General features: G+C 48.1%; 2 protein-coding genes across 3 annotated transcripts in view; both read left to right on the top strand.

Moving 5' to 3' along the window:
* RASSF4 (Ras association domain family member 4) overlaps window positions 1-10,757 on the top strand; it is a 34,236-nt gene extending 23,479 nt beyond the window's left edge. For both annotated transcript variants that reach the window (XM_029245575.1, XM_029245574.1), the window contains exons 5-11: window positions 1,012-1,103; window positions 1,813-1,970; window positions 5,711-5,812; window positions 6,084-6,135; window positions 6,758-6,879; window positions 7,737-7,834; window positions 9,230-10,757. In XM_029245575.1, coding sequence (XP_029101408.1) covers window positions 1,012-1,103; window positions 1,813-1,970; window positions 5,711-5,812; window positions 6,084-6,135; window positions 6,758-6,879; window positions 7,737-7,834; window positions 9,230-9,290 — 685 coding nt within the window. In that variant the 3' untranslated portion in view covers window positions 9,291-10,757. The remainder of the gene's footprint in view (window positions 1-1,011; window positions 1,104-1,812; window positions 1,971-5,710; window positions 5,813-6,083; window positions 6,136-6,757; window positions 6,880-7,736; window positions 7,835-9,229) is intronic.
* Window positions 10,758-16,426: 5,669 nt separating this feature from the next.
* ZNF22 (zinc finger protein 22) lies at window positions 16,427-20,405 on the top strand. The gene is made up of 2 exons (XM_029244563.1): window positions 16,427-16,495; window positions 19,393-20,405. Exon 2 carries the CDS (start codon window positions 19,480-19,482, stop codon window positions 20,155-20,157), a length of 678 nt encoding a protein of 225 aa, XP_029100396.1. The 5' UTR covers window positions 16,427-16,495; window positions 19,393-19,479; the 3' UTR covers window positions 20,158-20,405.
* Window positions 20,406-21,355: the final 950 nt, after the last annotated feature.

The following is a 21,355-nucleotide window of genomic DNA, read 5'->3' as shown; positions in this document are numbered from 1 at the left end:
TCCAACATCAGAATGCGCACAGTTTTAGCCGCCTCCTGCTCTGCTTTTATTCCAATATCAGAATTTATTTTTATCAATTTATCAGAATTTAATATCAGATTTATTTAACGATCAGAAGAATGTTTCGATCAGGATGAAATGGCTTTCTACCTGCCTTATCGTTTTAGTGGACGTTTGCCTCTTCCCACCCCACCCCATAGACGGGCAGTTTGCTGCTGCATTTTGCTTGCTTCTGCATGTAATAAATCCTTCTAAGAGTCAGAAATTCAAAACATTTTCCCCTTCAGAAATTGAAGTAAAGTTGCTTCTCTGAGAGCCCTTAACACATTGACGGCCCTGGGGCATCCCCAGGTGTCCCTGGTCACTCATAGCAAATTTTGAGCCGCACAGACTTAGAGCTTAGAGTTTGGATGGGCTCCTTAGAAAGGAGCGTAAAAGTGGACACACGAGCAGTCTCAGACAAGGGCCTGCAGAGGCCTCTCAGCATTGGGTTGGATGCTCTGTCTGCTCCTTGCAGGTTCCTCCTCACCGTGTGGCTACTTCCCATCATGCCCATTCCTTCCCCAGCCCACCACCAGCTACCCTGGCTTGGAGACCACCCTGCTCAGAGGCCTGGAGGTTGGCCCCCTCGAGGTTGCTGCTGCCCGACCCTCGCAGGCCTGAGGGCAGCCCAGAGAGCCCCCTCGGCATGCGGCCGCAGATGCCAGCTGCCTCAGCCCAGCCCCCAGCAGCACCCGGGCACTGTGTGTGTCCCTGTGTCCCTGCAACGGCGCCCAGTACAGTACACTGGGTCTTCAGGACAGACTCCCTCTCCTTCCAGCAGACACTGGGGCGATCCTTTGCTTTTCTTTTAATCTTTTACGTTGACTTAATATGAAATCCTGGCCTCCGCTCTGCCTGCCCTGATTCTTGCCTGTGTCCTGTCCACAAAGGCAGCCAGCCTCTTCTCTTTGACCTGAGCTACTTTTCTCTGCCTGCAGCCCTCTGAGCACCACGGTTGTCTCTTTTCAGAAAGGAGCCACCTCTTCAGGATGGCAGAGTCACTGCCCAAGAACCAAGCGCTCAGGCCGGACCCAGGGAGGAGAGTTCCAGAGACAGCTCAGGTCAGGGGGGCCTCGAGCTGCCCAGGACCCTGTCCTGCTCATCTGGGGTGGGAAGGAAGGGAGGGGTTGGCTCATGACCACCGTCTCTGAATATCAGCTTTGTGGAGTAGCAAAGAATGGCCTGTTTCCCTTCAGCAGCAGCCCCTGCTAAATCCCTCCTCGACCCGGGAGAGGCTTTCTTATCGACTCCTCACCTAGGGAAAAGGAATCAGAGGCTTGCAGAGGTGATGTCGTTTGCCTGAGTCCCTGCAACATGCACCCTTATAGAAAGGAGAGAACATCAGCAGAGGGTACGGCTGCCTCCTGGCCTTGCAGGCATCTGGGACCTCTTCCCCACACGCCGGGATGCATACCTGTGTGTCTGTCCTCTCTGCGCTCTCCCCTTGCACTCAGTGAAGGGCTTGTGCCAGAGGACAGGGCTGGGGCTGTCAAAGTCCTGCTCTGGATCCCTGGAGACGGAGGCCCAGAGGCTTATGGCCATGTGGCATGGTGACACAGGTTATCCTCTGGGGGTCACCTTTCCCATCTGCAAAGTGGGCATCACGCAGGCTGGACCCCAGCCTCCGACACAGGGACAGTGGTCACATTGCCGTCTGCTGCAGCTCAGTGCTACAGGGAGCCACGCTCCACACTCAGGACCACCACGGGAGCAGTTCTGTCACCACCGCCCTCACCCCAGCCTGACCCCCTCATCCACTTCTCACCACAGAGCCCATGGAGGAGGACGAGGAGACCCCACAGCTTATGCGGACCAAGAGCGATGCAGCCTGTGTGATCCAGAGGCGGCCCAGGTGCCGCACCCCTGGTGAGGCCCAGAGGATCCGGCGACATCGGTTCTCTATCAACGGGCACTTTTACAACCACAAGGTGATGTCCCAGCCCGGCCTCTCCCCTGGGCCCTGAAGCTGAGGCCACAGGGAACAGCCCCAAGCACGGGTGTAACCACTGGGCCTTCTGTAGGCCGGGCTCCGTGGCGGTCATGTCAGAATTCACCTTCACCATGGCCCTGTGTGCAGATGTGGTCATGCCCCTGTCCCAATGGAGGAACAGGCTCAGGAGGAGAACTGTCTCACCCAAAGTCACATCAAAATATCATTCCACTTCATGGCCCCAAAGCCTGTATTTTTTCCATCACACACTCACTGTCAATTCATTCTCAAAAGTTGCGTGGATATTTGGAAAGTGATGCCAAATTCACTTTTAATCAGGTGAGGTTTCCACCCAAGCTCAGTTGATATGGGAATGTCCTGTCCCCTACTGTCACTTTCACTTGGTAGATGAAGGCAACTAGGTTGAGGTGTGCCCAGGAGCACGTGTGTCTGTGTCCCAGAGAACCCACACTTCTCCTTATTCCCAGCAATTAGCCTTTTGTCCAAGTATTGTATTGACCTCAGGAAAAAGAGCTCCTTCCCCAGATGACATCATTCCGTAAACAAACCAAACTGTAAAAGGAGAGGTTGATTACTATACTATAAATGGCACGAGTGGCAGTGTGAGACGGGGAGTGTCCTGGTAACAGAGCCACATCCTGCAGCACTGGGAAACTGGAAGCCAAGGTTTTTAGGTTAAGTAGCCGCCTTCTTGACAGGTGATGACTCATGGGAGGGGAAGGGGAGCCTGGGCAAAGCGAGGTCTCAGGGTCAGATCTGAAGGACAGTCCCCCAGGTGAGGTCTGCTGGGAGCCATTCAAGCCACTCTTGGGGTGCCCTGCACTTCGGGATGAAGAATTCAGCAAGGCAGCTGAAAGGACCCTGCTTCACCATCAGGACCTCCCTCCACTCCCTGCTAGGTTTGCAGTGAGTGTTAATGAGGGACAATAGGTTATCTTTACTAAATCCAGGAAGACCCAGGACTATTTGAGAGTAGTTTCCTGAGAGAGGGAGGGGGAGGCAGGGCTGAAGTTAAACAGAGATTAAGAATGTCTAGATTAGCCAAAGAACCCACCATCTGACTTGGGTATTCTTTAAATCTTGTTCCAAAGGGGTTTTGTCCTTAAAGTGTTAAGTACCATGTGCTAGTATTTGAATATATATTGATATGCTATTTTAAGGGATTACTCAAAAATTTAGAAAGACTATTTGCACGGGTTTAGGCTCTTTCTAGTTCTACATTCCTAAAAAGGAGCTTTTTGCTCCATGACTCAAGGTACCAAATAGCGGGGTTTGTCTTCAGTACATTCACCTCTACTCTAAAGGAGTCATCTCTAAGAGGGGTGTTGGGCACATTAAATCTTATGTTAGTCATTCGAAATGTCACAGGGACGTGGAGATGTCTGAGCACTCTGTAGCCTTTGAAATGAACAAATGAACAGTGAGGGCTTTCATCACAGCCTTTCATGTCCATGTGAGCCATCCTGCCAAGAAGGGCTCCTTAGCCAGCCAGCCCAACACTCGATACACTACCCATTCAGGCCCCAGTAAGGGCAGATTTTCCCCCAGTCACAGATTTACCTGCGCCGAAATGTAGACCCATTCTTCCAGGCAAATTGAGTACCTGCCAGGACAGGAACTAGTGTCTTAGGCATGTTGGACAGTTGATTCACATCTCCTGGATGAGTAAGGGGCTCCCTCTTTTTCGCCCTGCGCTACATGCATTCAGAATCAGTGTCCCTAGAAATCAGGCAACAAAGTACTTGAGCCACAGGCAACAATTAAAAAAAAAAAAATTCCTAGAATTAACTTCCTGGGGTTGTTATTCCAGGTTTTATTTCTTAGAACTGTACCCTATTGCTTCACTCAATTATTTTCCAAAAGCGTTCTTATTCACAGCAATGTTGGCTTGATTTCCAGACCGGGTAAAACTTAGTACTTGTTTGCACTGCTTTGCCCTGGCCTGTTAGATTCAAATGTGTTCTGTGACGGGAAAACCATTGTGGTTAGAGATGGGAAAACAGCCACGGTACCCTTGTTCCTACTTGGAGTTGGTTGGTATCTTCTTGAGAAAAAACTTCAGGCAGAAGAAACACTAACAATGTCTTATTGACATGACCTTTCTTCTCCTAGAAATAGCCTGACTACTGTATTCCATATTTCTTAGAAACTGAAAACCTAGGCTGGCTTTCTGTATCACCCAGAGACATTCTACATTTCACTGTGCAGAAGGCAGGTCCAAGTTTGAGTCTGGCTCTGGTACTTGGGGACCAGCTGCGGACGCTGAACAAGTCCCTCGCGCACCCCGAGCCCCTACTGGGAAAAGCAGAGCTAGGGCCATACGGGAGGAATGTGTGAATTGGAATTTGGAAAGCAAGGAGGAGCTTACCCACACGGAAGTCAGACACGCAGGGAGGCCCCTGTGCCACAGTGGTGAAGCATGGGGTTTGGGGTAGCTCTGCCCTTTCTAGATGGGTGATGCTGACAAGCCACTTAATCTGTCCAAGCTTCCATGTCTTTCCTAAGAAAAGGGGACTAGTGACAGGTACTTTTAAGGGCTGTTGTGAGAATTAAATCAAAGATTATATATAAAGTGTTTAGCAGGTTTACTACCTAGCTAGTGATCATTGAGGACTCAATAAGCCTCAGACAATGCCCCGGTTGACTTTCATGGATGGTGTCTCATAAACAAAGGCAAGATACCTGTGAGAATGTCACGGGCCCCCATAACTGTGCAGAAGCCATGTGGCTAGAGCACAGGGTACTTGGGAGGGAGCCATGTATCATATGTGCATAACACGAGAGGAGCCACGGATGGCACTGTCTAAGCTGTGGGACATGCTGTAAGACAGTACTTCTCAAAGTGTACCCTACAGATAGCATCACGGGGCATTTTCCTCAAATGCAGATTTTTTTTTTTTTTTGCGGTACGCGGGCCTCTCACTGTTGTGGCCTCTCCCGTCGCGGAGCACAGGCTCCGGACGCGCAGGCTCAGCGGCCATGGCTCACGGGCCCAGCCGCTCCGCGGCATGTGGGATCCTCCCGGACCGGGGCACGAACCCGTGTCCCCTGCATCGGCAGGCGGACTCTCAACCACTGCGCCACCGGGGAAGCCCTCAAATGCAGATTTTGATCCAGGAGTCTGGACTGGGGGGCCTGAGACTGTATGCTGACAGAGCTGGTCCAGAACACACTTTGAGTTGCAGAATTTCTGAAAGGCTGTTCCTCTGGCCAACAGTGTGGGTAATGGATTGAAAGGGCGGAGACTGGAAGGGGAGATTTGAGAAGCTGATGCAATATAAGTGGAGGGCCTCACCTCAGGCACCACTGGGAGAATGGAGAGGAGTGGACAGATTTGAGAATGTTCAGCCTTAGGATCAGCAGACATTTGGTGATTTGATCAATAGAGAGAGTGAAGGAGAGACTGGTTCCCCCAACCCCTTGTGAGTTACTTCTACGGCCCTGGTTCCTGGAATCCAGAGAGCTGGACCTTATAGCTTTGTAGGCATCTTTCTTAGATGTGAGTTGTTACAGCTTCCCTGCGCGTGCCCAGATCTGGGCACAGCTTGTGTGTGGATCTTTGTGGATGGATAGACGCAGGTGTTCCCGAAGCCCAGGTTCGCCTGCTGCTCCAGCCTGCTCAGCACCATCTGGCCGACAGTATGCCCAGACCCTGCGTGATGTCAGCCCCGTGTCTCCTCTGGACTCGCCCTGAACTGCCTCCCCCTTCCTGTACAGACCTCCGTGTTTACTCCTGCCTATGGGTCCACGACCAACGTGAGAGTCAACAGCACCATGACCACCCTGCAGGTGCTCACCCTGCTGCTGAACAAGTTCCGAGTAAGTCTGGCCACAGACGGCCCTGCCCCAGTTGCTGGTGGTTTGCTGTTTGGTTGGGGGAGGCGGCTGGAGAAAGCCATGGCTCCTGGCTAGAAGGATGACCAAGGTTTCCTCAGCTGAGCTGGCATCTCTGGGAATTTAAGCAGAGAGAGGGGAGGGTCCCTGGGGATTTGTGTGTGTGGCACTGAGGATGTGGTTACTACCAGGGGTCCCTTTCTGTCTCTCCTGTCTGGAAAAGCCGTGGTCTGACTTCCTGTTACTACCTGTGCAGGTGGAAAATGGTCCCAGTGAGTTTGCACTCTACATCGTTCACGAGTCTGGGGGTAAGTGTCTGCCTTTGCTTCCTGATCATAAAAACAAAAGTCCCTGTCCATTTGGCAAGCTCACCAGCTGTGCTCCTTCTCTGAGGGCTGGGCTGGCTTGTGCAGAGGGCACGGGGCAGGTGCCCTCCTGGCCTCGGGACATGCTATGCCCCCACCACGAGCACCCCTCTCAGGCCCAAATCCAGGCACATTGTCATCCCTTTCAGAATCCCACCAAAACCACATGGTAAGCCACTCTCTCCAGCAGGTTCAGCAGGGAGTGGGGAGGAATGTGCATCTGGGTCTTCAAGGTGGAACAGAAGCCCCTCGCCCACTGAGAACCGCTGTTGCAGAACTTGTACTGCATGGCCCTGTGTCCAGTGCTGCACAGCGCAGGTCTGATAACTGAGCAGGCCTGGCCTCCCCAGGTCCACTTCCCCATCCCCCGCTCCTTCAGCCACTGTTCCTCTCGGAGCTGGGCCTTCACTGAAGGACATGATCACACGTCATCAGGGCAGTGTCCACCACACAACACCTGGCAGTGTTGCCAGGCCCCCTGGACACCTGTCTTCCATTACGTTCCTGTCCTGGAACAAAGAGAGGCAGAGATGCCGTGAATTTTGTCCACCGCTTTCTTTTTCAGAGAGGACAAAATTAAAAGACTCTGAGTACCCGCTGATTTCCAGAATCCTGCACGGGCCCTGTGAGAAGATCGCCAGGATATTCCTGATGGAAGCTGACTTGGGCGAGGAAGTCCCCCACGAAGTGAGTGAGGGCTGAGGCTCGGGGAGGCTTGCTCCTGAGTTAGGGGCTGGGGGACAGCATGGCGGACCCCCAAGGGCTCTTAAGGTGACCTTGGGCAGAGCCCTCTTGGGCGATGCTTCCAGGGCCCCCATGGCCGTTCTGAAGGACCAGTACAGTATTGGTTTCAGCCCTTCTTCTTCCTGTCAGCCACCACCAGATGTATCAGCTGGCTCAGGGGAGATAAGAAGTTGGGTCTTAGAAAACCATGGCCTGGCCTTTCCCCCTCAGACAGATAGAATCTTTTCCTTCATTGGAGCGTAGTTTGTTGTCATTGCATTAAAGACCCACAACAAGAGCTCCTTAGCTAGGGCCTAACTAGGGCTTATGGAAGGGACCCTATGGAGGTCTGTGTCTCAGGACAGCCTGAGTCCTGGCTGGGCAATGGGCACATTTCCAAACTCCCTGCACAGAAAAGGCCTGTAGGGTGTGGACCCCAAGGAGAAGGCCCAGTGACCCTGTATCCCTTGAGCCATTCAGACTAGTGTAGTTTCATTCCATTGTTAAAAACAATGGCATTCCCACCGTCTCCACCCCACCCCCAGAGAACACCCAGTGTGACTCCACTCACTATTGAATGCTTTTCCTAAAATTCAGCTTAATCTTTCCTCCCAGGGATCGTAGTTGCCTTTGAGGTAAGAATGGGCTCCATCCTCCCATCCTGGTACACACAGAGCAGTGCTGGGTGTGGGAGGAAAGCAGGACAGCCTCTTCCTTGGATTTAACACTGCTGAATCGGCCACTATGGAAGCCACGAGGAAAAGAAAACACACTTTTGGCTTCTAATTTAAAACACATTAAAATGTTCTTGGATTTTCTAGGTCGCTCAGTACATTAAGTTTGAAATGCCGGTGCTGGACAGTTTTGTTGAAAAATTAAAAGAAGAGGAGGAAAGAGAAATAATCAAACTGACCATGAAGTAAGCAGCACTTAAAGAGCCAGTCGTGGGTACTGAACGTCAGGGCAAGTCTGCAGGGCAGAGCACTCAGTCCCGCGGCTGGGAGACCTCTCTCCTCCAGGTGTGCCAGGTGTCCTCACGCAGCTCGGGGACACCTGCTAACCCTGGCTCCCCAGCACCGCCCTCTGACCCCTTGCTCAACACTGACACCAAGCCGGGGTGACAGCCTGCCAGAATAGGGGGATGCAGCCCAGACCACTCATCTAGCCTCGGCAATCTCACCAGCACAGGACAGGCACAAGCTGCTGAAAGATGCCCAGGAGAGTCAGGCAGGAGCACGGGTGGGCCCTGGACCAGGGCTGTGTGTTCTGCTGGTGACATTGCTCTGGAGGAGCAACCGAGAGGGGGCCTGCTTGTGCACCTTCAGCCTCGCCTGGGCCTTTCGCGCTAGCCGGAATTCTAGGCCTGCCCCAAAGCAGCAGTTATTGGAACTGCCTGCACCAGCTGATGTTTGCAGGTGCAGGGGACCAGTTCAATGGAAAGGTGAGCAGGTGTTACCTGCTGGCTCCTGGGGAAGCTACCTCAGGGCCCGGCTGTGTGAGGTCAGCCCGGTTGCACATCCCAATGATCTGTCTCTCCCTCTGCAGGGGAAGCTCGGTCCCAGAGTCCCTCTTAGGAAGGGAAGGAGAGAGGCTGCTGTGAAGGCCCGCGGTCAGGGGACTGGTTCCGATTCTGGCATCTGGGTGAATGATTCTTAGAAAGGCTTCTATGTGTGCAGTCAGGCCCCATTCAGGCAGTCAGCAGAGACCTCGATCAGAGGATACAGTCTACATGCAGTCAGCAGTGTCACCGTGGCTAGAAAGGACTTGCGGGTCACCTGGTCAGCCTGTTCAATGTAGAGAGGAAACAGCGGCCTGCGATAAGGAGGCAGCACCACGTGACTGCAGAGCCAGGGCTTGAACGCAGGCTTCCTGATCCCTACTTTGCCACCCTGTATACTCCAGCACACTCCTGTCTGTACTGGAGAATCTTTTTTTTAACATCTTTATTTTTACATCTTTATTGGGGTATAATTGCTTTACAATGGTGTGTTAGTTTCTGCCTTATAACAAAGTGAATCAGCTATGCATATACATATGTCCCCATATCTTGTACTGGAGAATCTTTGGAATAGAAAGATCACTCTGCTTTGAAGCTTGACACGGTCTGCAGCCCTGTTTGACTGCTCCTCAAAGCCAGTGGTCTTGTGGGATGTGGGCCTGGCTTCTCCCTCTCCTGGCAGAGGAGACATAGTGGCCACTAATCAGCTGGGCAGGAGCCGTGGGTCTCCGGGCCCAGCATCTATGTGCTCCCTTGCTCGCCCCCTCCCTGTCCCCTCCAGTAGCAGTGAGTCCTCTTGGCTGTGTCTCCCTCCAGGTTCCAAGCCCTGCGTCTGACGATGCTACAGCGCCTGGAGCAGCTGGTGGAGGCCAAGTAGCCCACCAGCACCTGCCTCTTCCGAAGCCCCCAGCAGCCAGCGCACTCTGAGCGCTGGTGGCCGGGCCCTGATTGTCACACACATTGGTCACTCTGGCTGAGGAATCCAGCACCCGTGTTTCTACCTGTCCACCTGCCTAGGTAGCATGAGTCCCATGTGCCTGGCTCTTGGCTCCAAGGTGAGCACTCACAGTGCCCAGACCTAAGCCTGAGGAGCCAGGAACTTGCTGGGTGGGGTCTGCGTGTGAGACTGGCCTGGGCCGTGAGCAGCCCTGAAGCTGTGACATGGGCCACTTATGTAGCTGCATAGCATGGCCAGTTCTGTTCACTCCACACGTCTCCTGCTCAGGAGAGCAGGACATGACCTTGTTTCCAGGGCGTGGGCTCCATGTGCTCTCCCAGTGCCCAGCCCAGAACCACAGCCCTTATCCTCATCAAACACGTGAGCCACTCGGCCCCCGTCTGCCCTCGTCTCATGCTGCCACTCAGAAACTCCGCTGGGTAAAGCAAGGGCTGCCAGCAGGTATGGGGTGTGCGATGCTCCCAGCCATCCCTTCACCATGGCGTCCCTGGCCCTCGAGCCTCTGATGTCACTCCATGAGCCTCACATAGCCCCGTGCCCCAGCAGCAGGGGTCAGACTGGAAGTAAGACCACCGGCAGCCCATCTTCTCTCTGCAACACTCACCCTGAGCTTCCTCAGCAAGACCCGAAGGGATTCTTACAAGGAGCTCGCTGCCAGAAACAAGTCAATTTGATCACATTGAGGAGGTGACCCACGTGGCATTGTAAAGGATGCTGCCAGGGTGCGTGCGGGTCCAGGAGCTGTCCAGGGACCGCCGGCAGTGGCTCAGGAAGGCCGCGCTCTGCTCTGCCCCGTTGCCGCTCTCCTCGGACACCTGTGTGCCTCCTGCCCTCCCTGGGTGTGCATTCCTCCCCTCTCAATACTTCCCATCAAAGGGCCACCAAGGGAAAAATGTCTGTTTGAGGAGAAAGGGCTTTGAATTCCCTGGGGCCAGATGCAGAACAATCTGGGTTTGTCAGCTGATGGAAAACATCTGGAATGAATAAGAAGGCATTTGCAAAAATTGTGTAACAGTTTACATTGGTCATGTGAGGTGTTTGTCCCAAAACAGAGCAAACTGGAGACCAAATTCTCCCACTGGGGCCCATGGATAGCGGATTTAAAGGGAAAAAGTATAAAGTCTCCCAAATACAGAAATTCAATATGAGGGAGATTCCCTCGGTGCCTTGTGCAGCGCCCATAAAGAACAGAGCCTGGGAGCAGCCGTGCCAATGGAACCCACCGTTCAGGGTGAACTTCGCAACAGGATTGCCCCGACCTGGCGCCATCTGCACAGAGGCAGGCACAGAGACGCCCAGGGGAGGGCCTGCTGTAGTTTCTGCTGTCTCTGCTTGCCTTTGACAGCATAGTTTCCTGGGTACTCAATAAAGGTGTGCTGTATTGAACTGAAGGAGTTAGGTCCAAGCTTTATTTTTTGCTTGTGTGTGTCCACCCTGACCCTCTGCTCTAACCTCTGACACTCCTGTCCCACAGGCCGCGTGGCCAAGTTTGGCAGAAGAGCCAAAGCTGAGCCACAGCCCGCGGCTCATGACACTGACATGACTCCTTCCTTTCCGTGCACATTCTTGGGGCTGGTGTGGGGCCTGAGGACAGAGGCAGCTGCAGGGCCCAGAGGAGGAGTCATTGGTGGGGGTCTGTGGACAGCCTGGACAACAAGCACAAGGGTCACCCCGAATCGCAGAGTCCCAGCATCAGGAGGACCTCGGGAATCTTGCAGGGCTGGGGGCGGGGCAAGGTGACAGGGTCTAGGAGAGGGTAGAGAACGACTCAAACAGGGATCCTCAGTAAAATAGTGAAATAGCTCCCAGGCCATATTTATAAGCTCAGGTCAAGCACAACTGTTGTCCATTGTTCAGCAGTAATTGAGGGACCGCCTTGTGCCAGACCTGTGCTCAGCCCTAGAGGGACAAAGACAGAGCCATGCTGTGCTCTGTGTTCAGGGGTCTCAGACAAGACCTGGGAGAAGCAGGCCACACACCCTGGATGGTCAGGGGACCAGCAGGGCAGAGAGATGGTGAAGATCCCTGGGAGGAGGCCCAAGGCTGAGCCTGACTTGCCTAAGAGAGTGTGTGTGACATTCTAGCCTGAAGAGGCCTGCCAGCCCTGGAGCAGACAGGGCTTGGCACATGCAAAGCCATCAGATGAAGAAACCCTCTGTAAACATCCCCAGTTTTGCTTTTGGGGTTTTTTGTTTTGTTTTGTTTTCTTTCAGTTGTTACAATATTACTTCATTTAAGGCCTATCTCGATACGTGTCACTTGTGAAATAGAATTATCAAAACTAACTTCTGAATAACATAGCTAAGAAATCACTAACAAGTTGTACAAAAAGGGGAGAATGTACAGACATACCTCAGAGATGTTGCAGGGTTGGTTCCAGGCCACTGCAATAAAGCAAATATCACAATGAAGTGAGTCACACAGATTGGTTTCCCAGTGCACATAAAAGTTACATTTATGCCCTACTATAGTCTATTAAGTGTACAATAGCATTATGTCTAAAAAAACAATGTACGTACCTTAATTTTAAAATACTTTATTGCTAAAAAATGCTAACAATCATCTGAGCCAAGTTGTAATCTTTTTGCAATAGAAACATCAAAGATTATTGACCACAGATCACCATAACAAATATAATAATAATGAAAGGCTTGAAAATTGTGATGTCAACTGAAAAAAAAAACACAACCTAAAATTTGTGAGTTATGTTTTATTTGGGGACCTTACTGAGAACTATATCCCATGAGACAGCCTGTCAGACAGCTCTGAGGAACTGTTCCAAAGAGGTAGGGGAGGAACCAAGATATGCAGGAGTTTTTGCTTAAAAAAAAAAAAGCCAAACATGTAGTTGAACACCAAAACATGACTGCTGGCCACAAAAAGCAGAAGTCTCAAGTTAATGATTTTAGTGCCTTTTGGTGTATGGGAAGATGCAAGAGTCTGGGTTCATTAAAATTATTCCTTAGATACGCATCTTTACTCTCCAGGGCCAGTATCCTGTTTCTCTCCGTCCTAAGCTGCCCTCAGGGTGCACCCCTTGGAGCAGCTGCAGTGGCTGATGTCTTGATAGCACCAACATTTCTTGTTTACTGAAATGGCTGGCTACATTTTTTTTGTCCACTGTGAGAATTACCAAAACGTGACACAGAGACGCAAAGTGAGCAAAGGTTATTGGGAAAATGGCACCAATAGATTTATTCAATGCAGGGTTGCCACAAACCTTCAATTAAAACAAACAAACAAAAAATGCAATACCTGTGAAGCACTATAAAGCAAAACACAGTAAAACAAGGTATGCCTGTGCACTTCTGCAATCATCTGGGGCGTTACAAAACTTTTTATCAACACTACTTGCTTTTCAGAGGCAATTTGAAAAGCTGCTAATTCAGCTCACCCTGACACCACAATTTCAGACTTTCTCTGTTTGGCTCTGCGGTTTCCTGATGGTATGTATGGGAGTTCCATGTGCCTCTCTCCACAGAGCATAGATTATTTGTCATATGTTGCTTAACTCACTGGTATCGCAGGTAGTAAATGTTATCCAAAGATAAAGTGAAGAATTCCTGTGATGAGTGTCCTCTCCTAAAACAGGACGGTCTTCCCAGGTCAGGCCTCCAGAACCAGGGAAAATCATAAACACAGGATAAAATCAACATGACTGCAAAAGATCTGAACTCAGGAAAAACAGGGTGATTTGCCCAGAGCAAATTACCAGAAGGAATCAAAAAAGAGCTTGTTTTTCCCATGGTGATAACCATATGCTACCTGCTTAGAATGTTTACCAGAAAATGGACTAAAGACCTTCCCACTGTTAAAATAATGCCGTTTGTCCACCCAGGATACATCTGGCCCCTTAGTCCTAGGGAAACAAAGCACGAGGCTTATCCTGTCGGATCAGGTGATCTGTGGAGAAGCTGGCAATACACAATGTGCCCATGTGGGCAGGACACAGGTGCCCTGCAGCTGCAAAGCAGCAGTGGGATATTTTTGTCAGGTGCCCTGCTGGGCAGCAGCCTCCCTGCCCCTCAGTCCCTCAGCCATGATCGGGCAGGAAAGGCAGTCGGACTCAAGCCTTTCCAAATGTAAAAACAGCAAGTGCAAGTGCTGTATTTAGCCCCCATGAGCTGTGATTGTCTGGGAGAAAGCCAGCTGCTGACCTTGGACTCCCAGCATTCGGGTGGGGCTCTGCTCCCTCCTGGCTGGGCTTTTAACAGAGATGTTTTCTGCAAACTCAGGAACGGGAATTCCCAGAGTTTCCTTTCCCAGAGAACCCAAAGGAAACAGAAAGCAAAGTCTCAGGCTTGGTGGACAGAACCCTTGTTCAGGGGCCCTTCATGGGAGATAGACTGCTCCTTACTGCACTTGGCCCTTGGACCACACATGTGACCGGCTTCTTTTGCATTGTTGCCAAATGCAGACCCAAGGCAGCAGTGCTCCCTGTTGAGACAGTGCTTTTTGGTGTGTGTCTCTGTCTGTCTGCAAGGGAGTGGGGTGCAAGGGACAAAGCCATAGTAAAAGGAAGCTGTCTTGCCAAGACTGTTCTCAGCCCAGAAGCCTCTTCTTCCTAGAATGAGCCCTTCAAATACAACTGGGCTCAGGGACACACTGAACCCCACTGCGAGCCGTTTCCCAGAGGAACCCCAGCCATTAAGGGATCTGGCCTCTCTTGACCCAGTTTTCCCAGAAAGATGTTCTATTAGGAGAACACAGCCTATCTTTGCTACCCTGACTGTACCTCCCTCCTTTTCCCTCCCCCCTTTCAGCTTTCTGTTTTGTAAATATCAAGTGTGACCAATTTCAATAATTTAATTTGTTTAAAAATAACCTGGAATTCTATTTGAGAGATACTGCTAGGTAGAGGTTAAGAGCATAGGCTCTGGACCCAAACTGTCTGCCACTCGTGGCCTTAGGCAAGTTACTTGCCTCCATTTTCTCATCTGTAATATGAGGATTATAACAATTCCTATCTCTTAAGATTGTGAAAGGTATATTAGCTTTGCTGTAGTAACAAATAACAACAAAAATAGTGGCTGTAACAAGAGTGTTTACTTCTCTGACCTGTTACATGTGACTGCAGGTGGCTCCAAGTGGGCTTACGTGGCTCTGCTCCACATGTCTTCGCATCCTGGGCTGAAGGCTGAAGGCGCAGCCCCTACGTGGGACATATTATTCTTGAGGCAGAGGGGAAGAACAGAGTGGTGGCAGAAACACAGTGACCCAAAGCTTCTTCTGGGATGGGCTATACTTTGTGTCCACACACATGCAGTTAGTCAATGCTACTCACATGTAAAGTCAACATCAGTGGGATGGGCTATCGTTCACTAGAAGACAATGAAAGTCACACAGGATTAAGCAGGGATGTTAAATCCAAGAAGGGTAGAGCAAATGCTCAGGAGCAGACATACCACAGGAATACTGAATGAGGCACTGCCACTGCTTCAAACAGTGCCTAGAACATAATAAGCACTCAGTAAGTGTTGGCTATTATTATACTAACGAATAAACTGAGGGCATAAAACCCTGCCTGTTTTCTCTCCCTCTCTTTTTTCCTTTTACCTTTTATTCTTCCTCCCCTCCCCACCCCATAACCTTTTCTATCTCTTGTCCCTCTCCATCCTTACTGCATGTGTCTTTAAGACGGGTACGAGGATCCCTGCTTCGCAAGGCTATAAAGATGAATGACCAGAGGATAGATGTAAAAGCACTTTGTAAAGAAGCATCTTATAAATTCATTCATTCAACAAATACTTGCTGAGTGCCTGCTACCTTCTGAGCACTGTTCTTAGCACTACAGATATAACAAAGAACAAGGGACAGATCATGACAGCTTTGTGTGCCACTGTGAGGCCATGAGCTTTTGTTCTAATAACATGGGAAGACTTTGGGGGATTTTGAACAAAATGAATGACATGATCTGACTTGGGTTTTAAGAAGATCACTCTGGGGCTGTGAGTAGACGTAGGGAGACCAGTGAGGAATCCAATGCAATAATCCAGACAGGAGATAACAGCAGCTTGGTGGAGCTTATAGCAGTGGAGGTGTTGATAGTGGCTCAATTCTGGATATATTTTGAAGATCCAGCCAACAGAATTATAGATGGCTTGGATCTGGGTTTGGGGTGAAAAAAGAAACAACAGTGACATCAAGATTTTTGACCTGAGCAATTGGAAAGTTGCAATTGCCAACTGTCGGGATGAAGACTGATGAAGGAACAGGTTAGGTGAATATCAGAAGTTCATCTGGGGGTATGTTAGGTTCGGGATGTCCATCACACGTGCAAATGGCATTGAGTAATTAACTGGATATATAAGTCTAGAGTTCAGTAATATTTGCATCCCAAGGTTGGACTGGAGTTACCAGTTAGGGAGTCTTCAGCGACTTCAGATGGTATCTGAAGCCATTAGACTGAAGGAGTTCTGCAGGCAAACGAGGGCCTGGAGAGAAGAGAGGAGATGGGGTGACCCAGCACAGGTTAGGTTGGTGGAGGAGGAGGTTGGCTGTAAGAAATGAGAACCAGGAGAGATCATTACTAAAGAGAAAAAAGGGGGTGTGTTGAAAATCACGAGACTTTGGAGCCATTCCAATCCTTGGCCATCCACTTATACACTGTGTGAACTCGAGCAAACTTCTACTCTAAGCCTTGGTTTCCTTACCTGTAAAATGAGTATGATCGTTCCCATTTTGTAAGGGCTTTTTGGTATAATCAAATAAGTTGACTCATGAAAATTATCGGGAACAGTTTAGGCTCTCCAAAAGTACCTCTATATAATTAATAATTAAACAATATTTGTAGAAAGAATGAAGTCTCGGGGTGGGATAGGCTGGTGTTGCGTTTCAAAAGCCGTGACACACAGGCGGCAGCTCGTCGGCCCTGTGGGTGGCTCCTCCATCTCAAAGGTCTTGTGGTCCTGGGGGCCACAGGACGCCTTCCAGGGGTAGGAGAGGAAAACAAAACGACAGGAAGAAACGAAAAGTTGCTTTTTTCCGCTGGGCCCGTGAGCATAGAGGGTCACTCCGCCAGGATCCTAGAGCGACCGCGCGGCGCAGGCGAACGGCTCGGCCTGCACTTCCGGCGGCGCGAAGGGCGCGGGGCAAGCGAGCGAGGGCGGCGGCGGGCTGGAGTGGTGAGTGGGCCGGGGCCTCAGGAGCGCGAGCTGGCCGCAGTGGGGCGGTGCCGACTGGGCAACGGGTTGCCGGGCGCGGCTTCGGTCCTCAACTCCCGGCTGCCGCGAGGGCTCTGCCGTCGCTGGCGCCGGGGGCGGAGGGAGCGGGGCGGGCCCGGCCTGCGAGGAGCGGCAGCCAGAGGCCTCGGGAGAGCGGAGACCTTAACGGAAGCCCGGGCGAGTTGAGGCCAGAGGAGGACAGGCGCGGGATCGTGAGCCGCATTCCTTACGCCCTCCATCAGTCGCGTGTCAGGATAAAACAGATTGAACCAAGCGCTTGGGTAGCACAGGGCTGTTCTGAGCGACTTACAGATTCATTTAAACTTCTAACACCATGATAATGTAGTGGCCTTATTGTCATCCCCATTTTATGGACGAGAAAGCAGGCACATTCCAGTGAGGCGTATTCGCATGGCCAACAGCTCCTTTCACTCGAGTTTTCCTTAATACCCGCACTTGCTGTGAAATGAGGCTGAGCACCAGTCGGAGCGCTGGACTTGGCGTTGGAAGTTGGGGCTGCAGTCAGTTGTGCCACTAAGAATACAGGCTCAGGGGTCAGGCTACTAGGGGGTGGGAACCTGGCCAAAGTATACCTGCCTTTCCTTAGAAATGGAAGTAAAATGAAGATAATCCCATAAAGCTGCTCTGAGAATTAAATAAGATAGCCCGGTGACTGGCACCCAGACTGCCTGTTGGTATGATTTCCTCATCTGTAGGGTTCTAGATGGTTTAGATAGTCTCTGAGTTTCCTACTAGAACTGACTTCTGTAGTGTTAAAAAATAAACATGGGGTGTTTTTCAGTGTATAATTACCATTATAGCTATTTTTGAACACCAACATCATGTACCTGACATACCTCCTTGTAACAGATGTCCTATAAATATTTACTAAAGTTAAGAAATGAGTAGTGCTCTCTCTGTAGTTTCGTGTTGTATGCAGTTTGCTTTTTCTGATACTTACCTTAATTGCAGCAGATATACTTAAATACACGAAGTCTCAGCACTGTCAGGCCTGGAGTCTCAATTATACAATAAGATGATGGAAAGGCAAGAACAATGATGTAATTTTTGTTTTCAGTTATTTGCTTTGTAAGCTTGTGTGCAGAGACCCAGGGTAATTATTCCCATTTTAAAGTCTACTTGCTGACAATAAGATGTGGAAATTAGTTCCAATAATTGTATTACCTTTGCAGTCCTAGGTTTTCCCACATTGTCACCTTTGGACATTTGGACATTTCCCACATTTGGACTTTGTGCTTCTTTGGTTGTGGCCATTATTTTAAGTAACCTTATAAGTAATTAAATGAAATTAATTTATTTGAAATTTTGAATTTTTGTAGCATGTGGGTATTTTTAAAATTCCAACCTATTTTTACATGTAAACTTACTTTCTTCTCCTCCTCTTCTTGTGTTTTACCTACCACCTTTTATTCTGTTTCACTACACTATCAAGTAAAAGTTCTTTTGAAATTTTTCTTTCTCAAAAAAAATTCCTCGTTTCAAGTTTTCAAAGAATTGCCCTCTTTCTTGGATCATTGGAATCTAGAGGAAATAATTATGAAATATCTCTTCATTGACATTTTCCTCATCCAGTATTTATTGAATAGATTCACAGAAATTTTCCACTCCTTATAGAGTAGTTCTTACATTCAAAACAACTTATGCTACAAAGTTAGAACTCAGTTGTTCTCTAAAGCTGTGCAAGTAGAATGGCTAAACAAACAAGGATAAACAGAAATAGTTAACAAAGTAGTATGATTTGTCATTTCTTTCTGATTTGGACACCATAATGAGTCACCCATGAGTGTAAGTTTAACATGGGAGTAAATATTAAAATATAATGATAATCTATTACCCAAATTTTGATTGTTTTTTGGAGTTCTTTTATTCCTATTAAGATATTACATTGTCTCCACTTTTTAATCTCATTTGTTATTGTCCAACAAAAATTTAGATTTCATATTATCACTTTTTCTTTTTTTTTTTTTTTTTGTCTTGTCCCAACAGACAAAAACTCCAAAGGTAAATTTGGTTATATTTATTATGTTTGGACTCTGGAATTATTAGAATTATTTTGCAAGTATTTTTTGCCAGAATTGTCTTTGTTTTTATTATTATTTTTATTTATTTATTTGCGGTACGCGGGCCTCTCACTGTTGTGGCCTCTCCCATTGCGGAGCACAGGCTCCGGACGCGCAGGCTCAGTGGCCATGGCTTACGGACCCAGCCGCTCCGTGGCATGTGGGATCTTCCCAAACCGGGGCACGAACCCGTGTCCCCTGCATCGGCAGGCGGACTCTCAACCACTGCGCCACCAGGGAAGCCCGTCTTTGTTTTTATATATATTGAATACATTAAAAAAATTTTTTTATTGGAGTATAGATGCTTTACAATGTTGTGTTAGTTTCTACTGTACAGCAAATACATATATACATATGAATATATACATATACAGCAAATATATATATATACATATATCCCCTCTTTTTTGGATTTCCTTCCCATTTAGATCACCACAGACACTGAGTAGAGTTCCTTGTGCTATACAGTAGTTTCTCATTAGTTATGTATTTTATACATAGTATCAGTAGTGTATATATGTCAATCCCAATCTCCCAATTCATCCCACCTGCCCCCTTTCCCCCTTGTATTCATGTTTGTTCTCTCTCTATGTCTGTGTCTTTCTGCTTTGTAAATAAGATCATCTATACCAATATTTTCAGATTCCATATAAATGCCTTAATATATGATATTTAATTTAAAAATGGATGCAGTTTTGATGGGCTGAAGAGATATTAAAGTTGAATAATTAACAAATCATCTATAATTTGTTTTTTATTTTTTTTTCCTACACATAGAAAATTCTGAGCTGTGTAGCTCTAGGAAGTGAAATATTCATTCAGAAGAAGAGTGTAGACTCTTAAGAATACATTTGGCTCTTCACCATGCGGTTAGGAAAACCTAAGGGAGGTATATCTCGGAGCTCGAGCCAAGGAAAAGTCTATGAGAACCAGCGCAAAACAGGCCGGCAGCGGCAGAGATGGGGAATGACTGTTCGCTTTGAATCAAGCTTGAGTAGACTGAGAAGAAGCTTGGATGAGAAGCCTTATAAATGTGTCGAATGTGAAAAGAGTTTCAGTCAGAGCTCAACTCTTTTTCAACACCAGAAGATCCATACTGGAAAGAAATCCCATAAATGTGCTGATTGTGGAAAAAGTTTCTTTCAGAGTTCTAATCTCATTCAGCATCGACGGATCCATACTGGGGAAAAGCCCTACAAATGTGATGAGTGTGGAGAAAGGTTTAAACAGAGCTCAAATCTCATTCAGCACCAGAGAATTCATACTGGAGAAAAACCCTATCAGTGTGATGAATGTGGCCGATGTTTCAGCCAGAGTTCCCACCTCATTCAACATCAGAGAACCCACACAGGGGAGAAACCCTACCAGTGCAGTGAGTGTGGCAAATGCTTCAGCCAGAGCTCTCATCTTAGGCAGCACATGAAGGTGCACAAAGAAGAGAAGCCTCGTAAAACCCGGGGCAAAAATATTAGGGCAAAAACTCACTTAGTATCATCTTGGAAAGCTGGTAAAGGAAGGAAGTCAGTGGCTGGTCTCCGCTAAGTAAAGGGCACTGCATCAGCCCTCTTTTAAAAATAAAAAGCATTTCTTTTAGAACTGGAGATATTTTTTAATAGTGCACTTAAATACTGTATCCTTTCCTAGCATGGAGACATTGGGAGTTTAATGACATTGGGCTGAGAGAAATTACATTGAGTCCAGCCTTCCTTATTTTTTATGTAACTTGGAGTACAAAGAATTGAAAATGTGTTTTGAGAGAATATAAGCTTGATCTCGTTCGAAATTGCTTCTTGCATCATTTTGACAAAACAGTCATGTTTTGATGACACGTGTAGAAGTGGAGTTCCAATGACTACTCAGTTTCAGGAATTTCTGTGGAAGGAATACCTAAAAGGGAGAAGAAATTAATTCCATTAGTTTTGGAGTTCTGTAGTAGATGAGATTTTATGTTTGTAAAGTTTTGTAGTGTATTAGCCGTTGGTTTGTAAGTATGACTCAAGATTCAACATATTAAAATGAATTCATGTTCACAAATTTTTAATCAACAAGGTGCATCACTCTATGTTAGCTTTCCTTTGTTTCTTTCCTGCTGCTTATGGATAATTAATTAAAGGAGTAGAATTTCGCTGTTTTTCACTAAATTCTTAGTAAGTGATACTCCAGAAGCCAAAGAGAGAACTGAATTAGACCGCAGGTCTCCTATTCCTGCTAATACTATCCTTTGTGATGGTGTTACGCCAGGTCACTTGTTTTCCAGAAGTTAGAATGGATTTATGTTAGTCCATCCCCATGGCTTTGACTTCTCTTGGCATTCTCTTGTGCTCTGGCAAACTGAACTAGCCTTTTAGATCTATGAATAAATAATTAAACCAAAATTATTTTTCCAAAACCATCTCAACTTGTAAATTAAAAATCTACAATTTACTTGCCTCCCTGCCTTCCCCTTTGAGAGCCTCATATAACCCTGATTATCTTAAATGTTTGCCTGTAGCAAAGTGAGGTTTTTAAAAAGTCAAGTGTTGGTGCATTGTAGCTCCTTTGAAATCTAAGTTTAACTTTTTCTGAGTTATATGAATTATTTACAAAACCAAACAAATTTCTTATCTTTCATCAGAACAATGCCGAGTACCAAACATTTTGATTAGCCTTCAGCTTAGGTTTTAATTTCTATGGAATGCTAACATTCTTCTGATTTTGTTTTGTATCTTTCAAATCATAACAGTTCCTGCTGTACTCATAA

Source organism: Monodon monoceros, unplaced genomic scaffold (assembly GCF_005190385.1).
Source record: "Monodon monoceros isolate NGI ecotype Baffin Bay Population unplaced genomic scaffold, NGI_Narwhal_1 Super_Scaffold_4, whole genome shotgun sequence".
Lineage (NCBI taxonomy): Eukaryota > Metazoa > Chordata > Mammalia > Artiodactyla > Monodontidae > Monodon > Monodon monoceros.
Note: the sequence above shows the minus strand (reverse complement) of the source record. Positions and strands in the feature narration are given on the sequence as shown.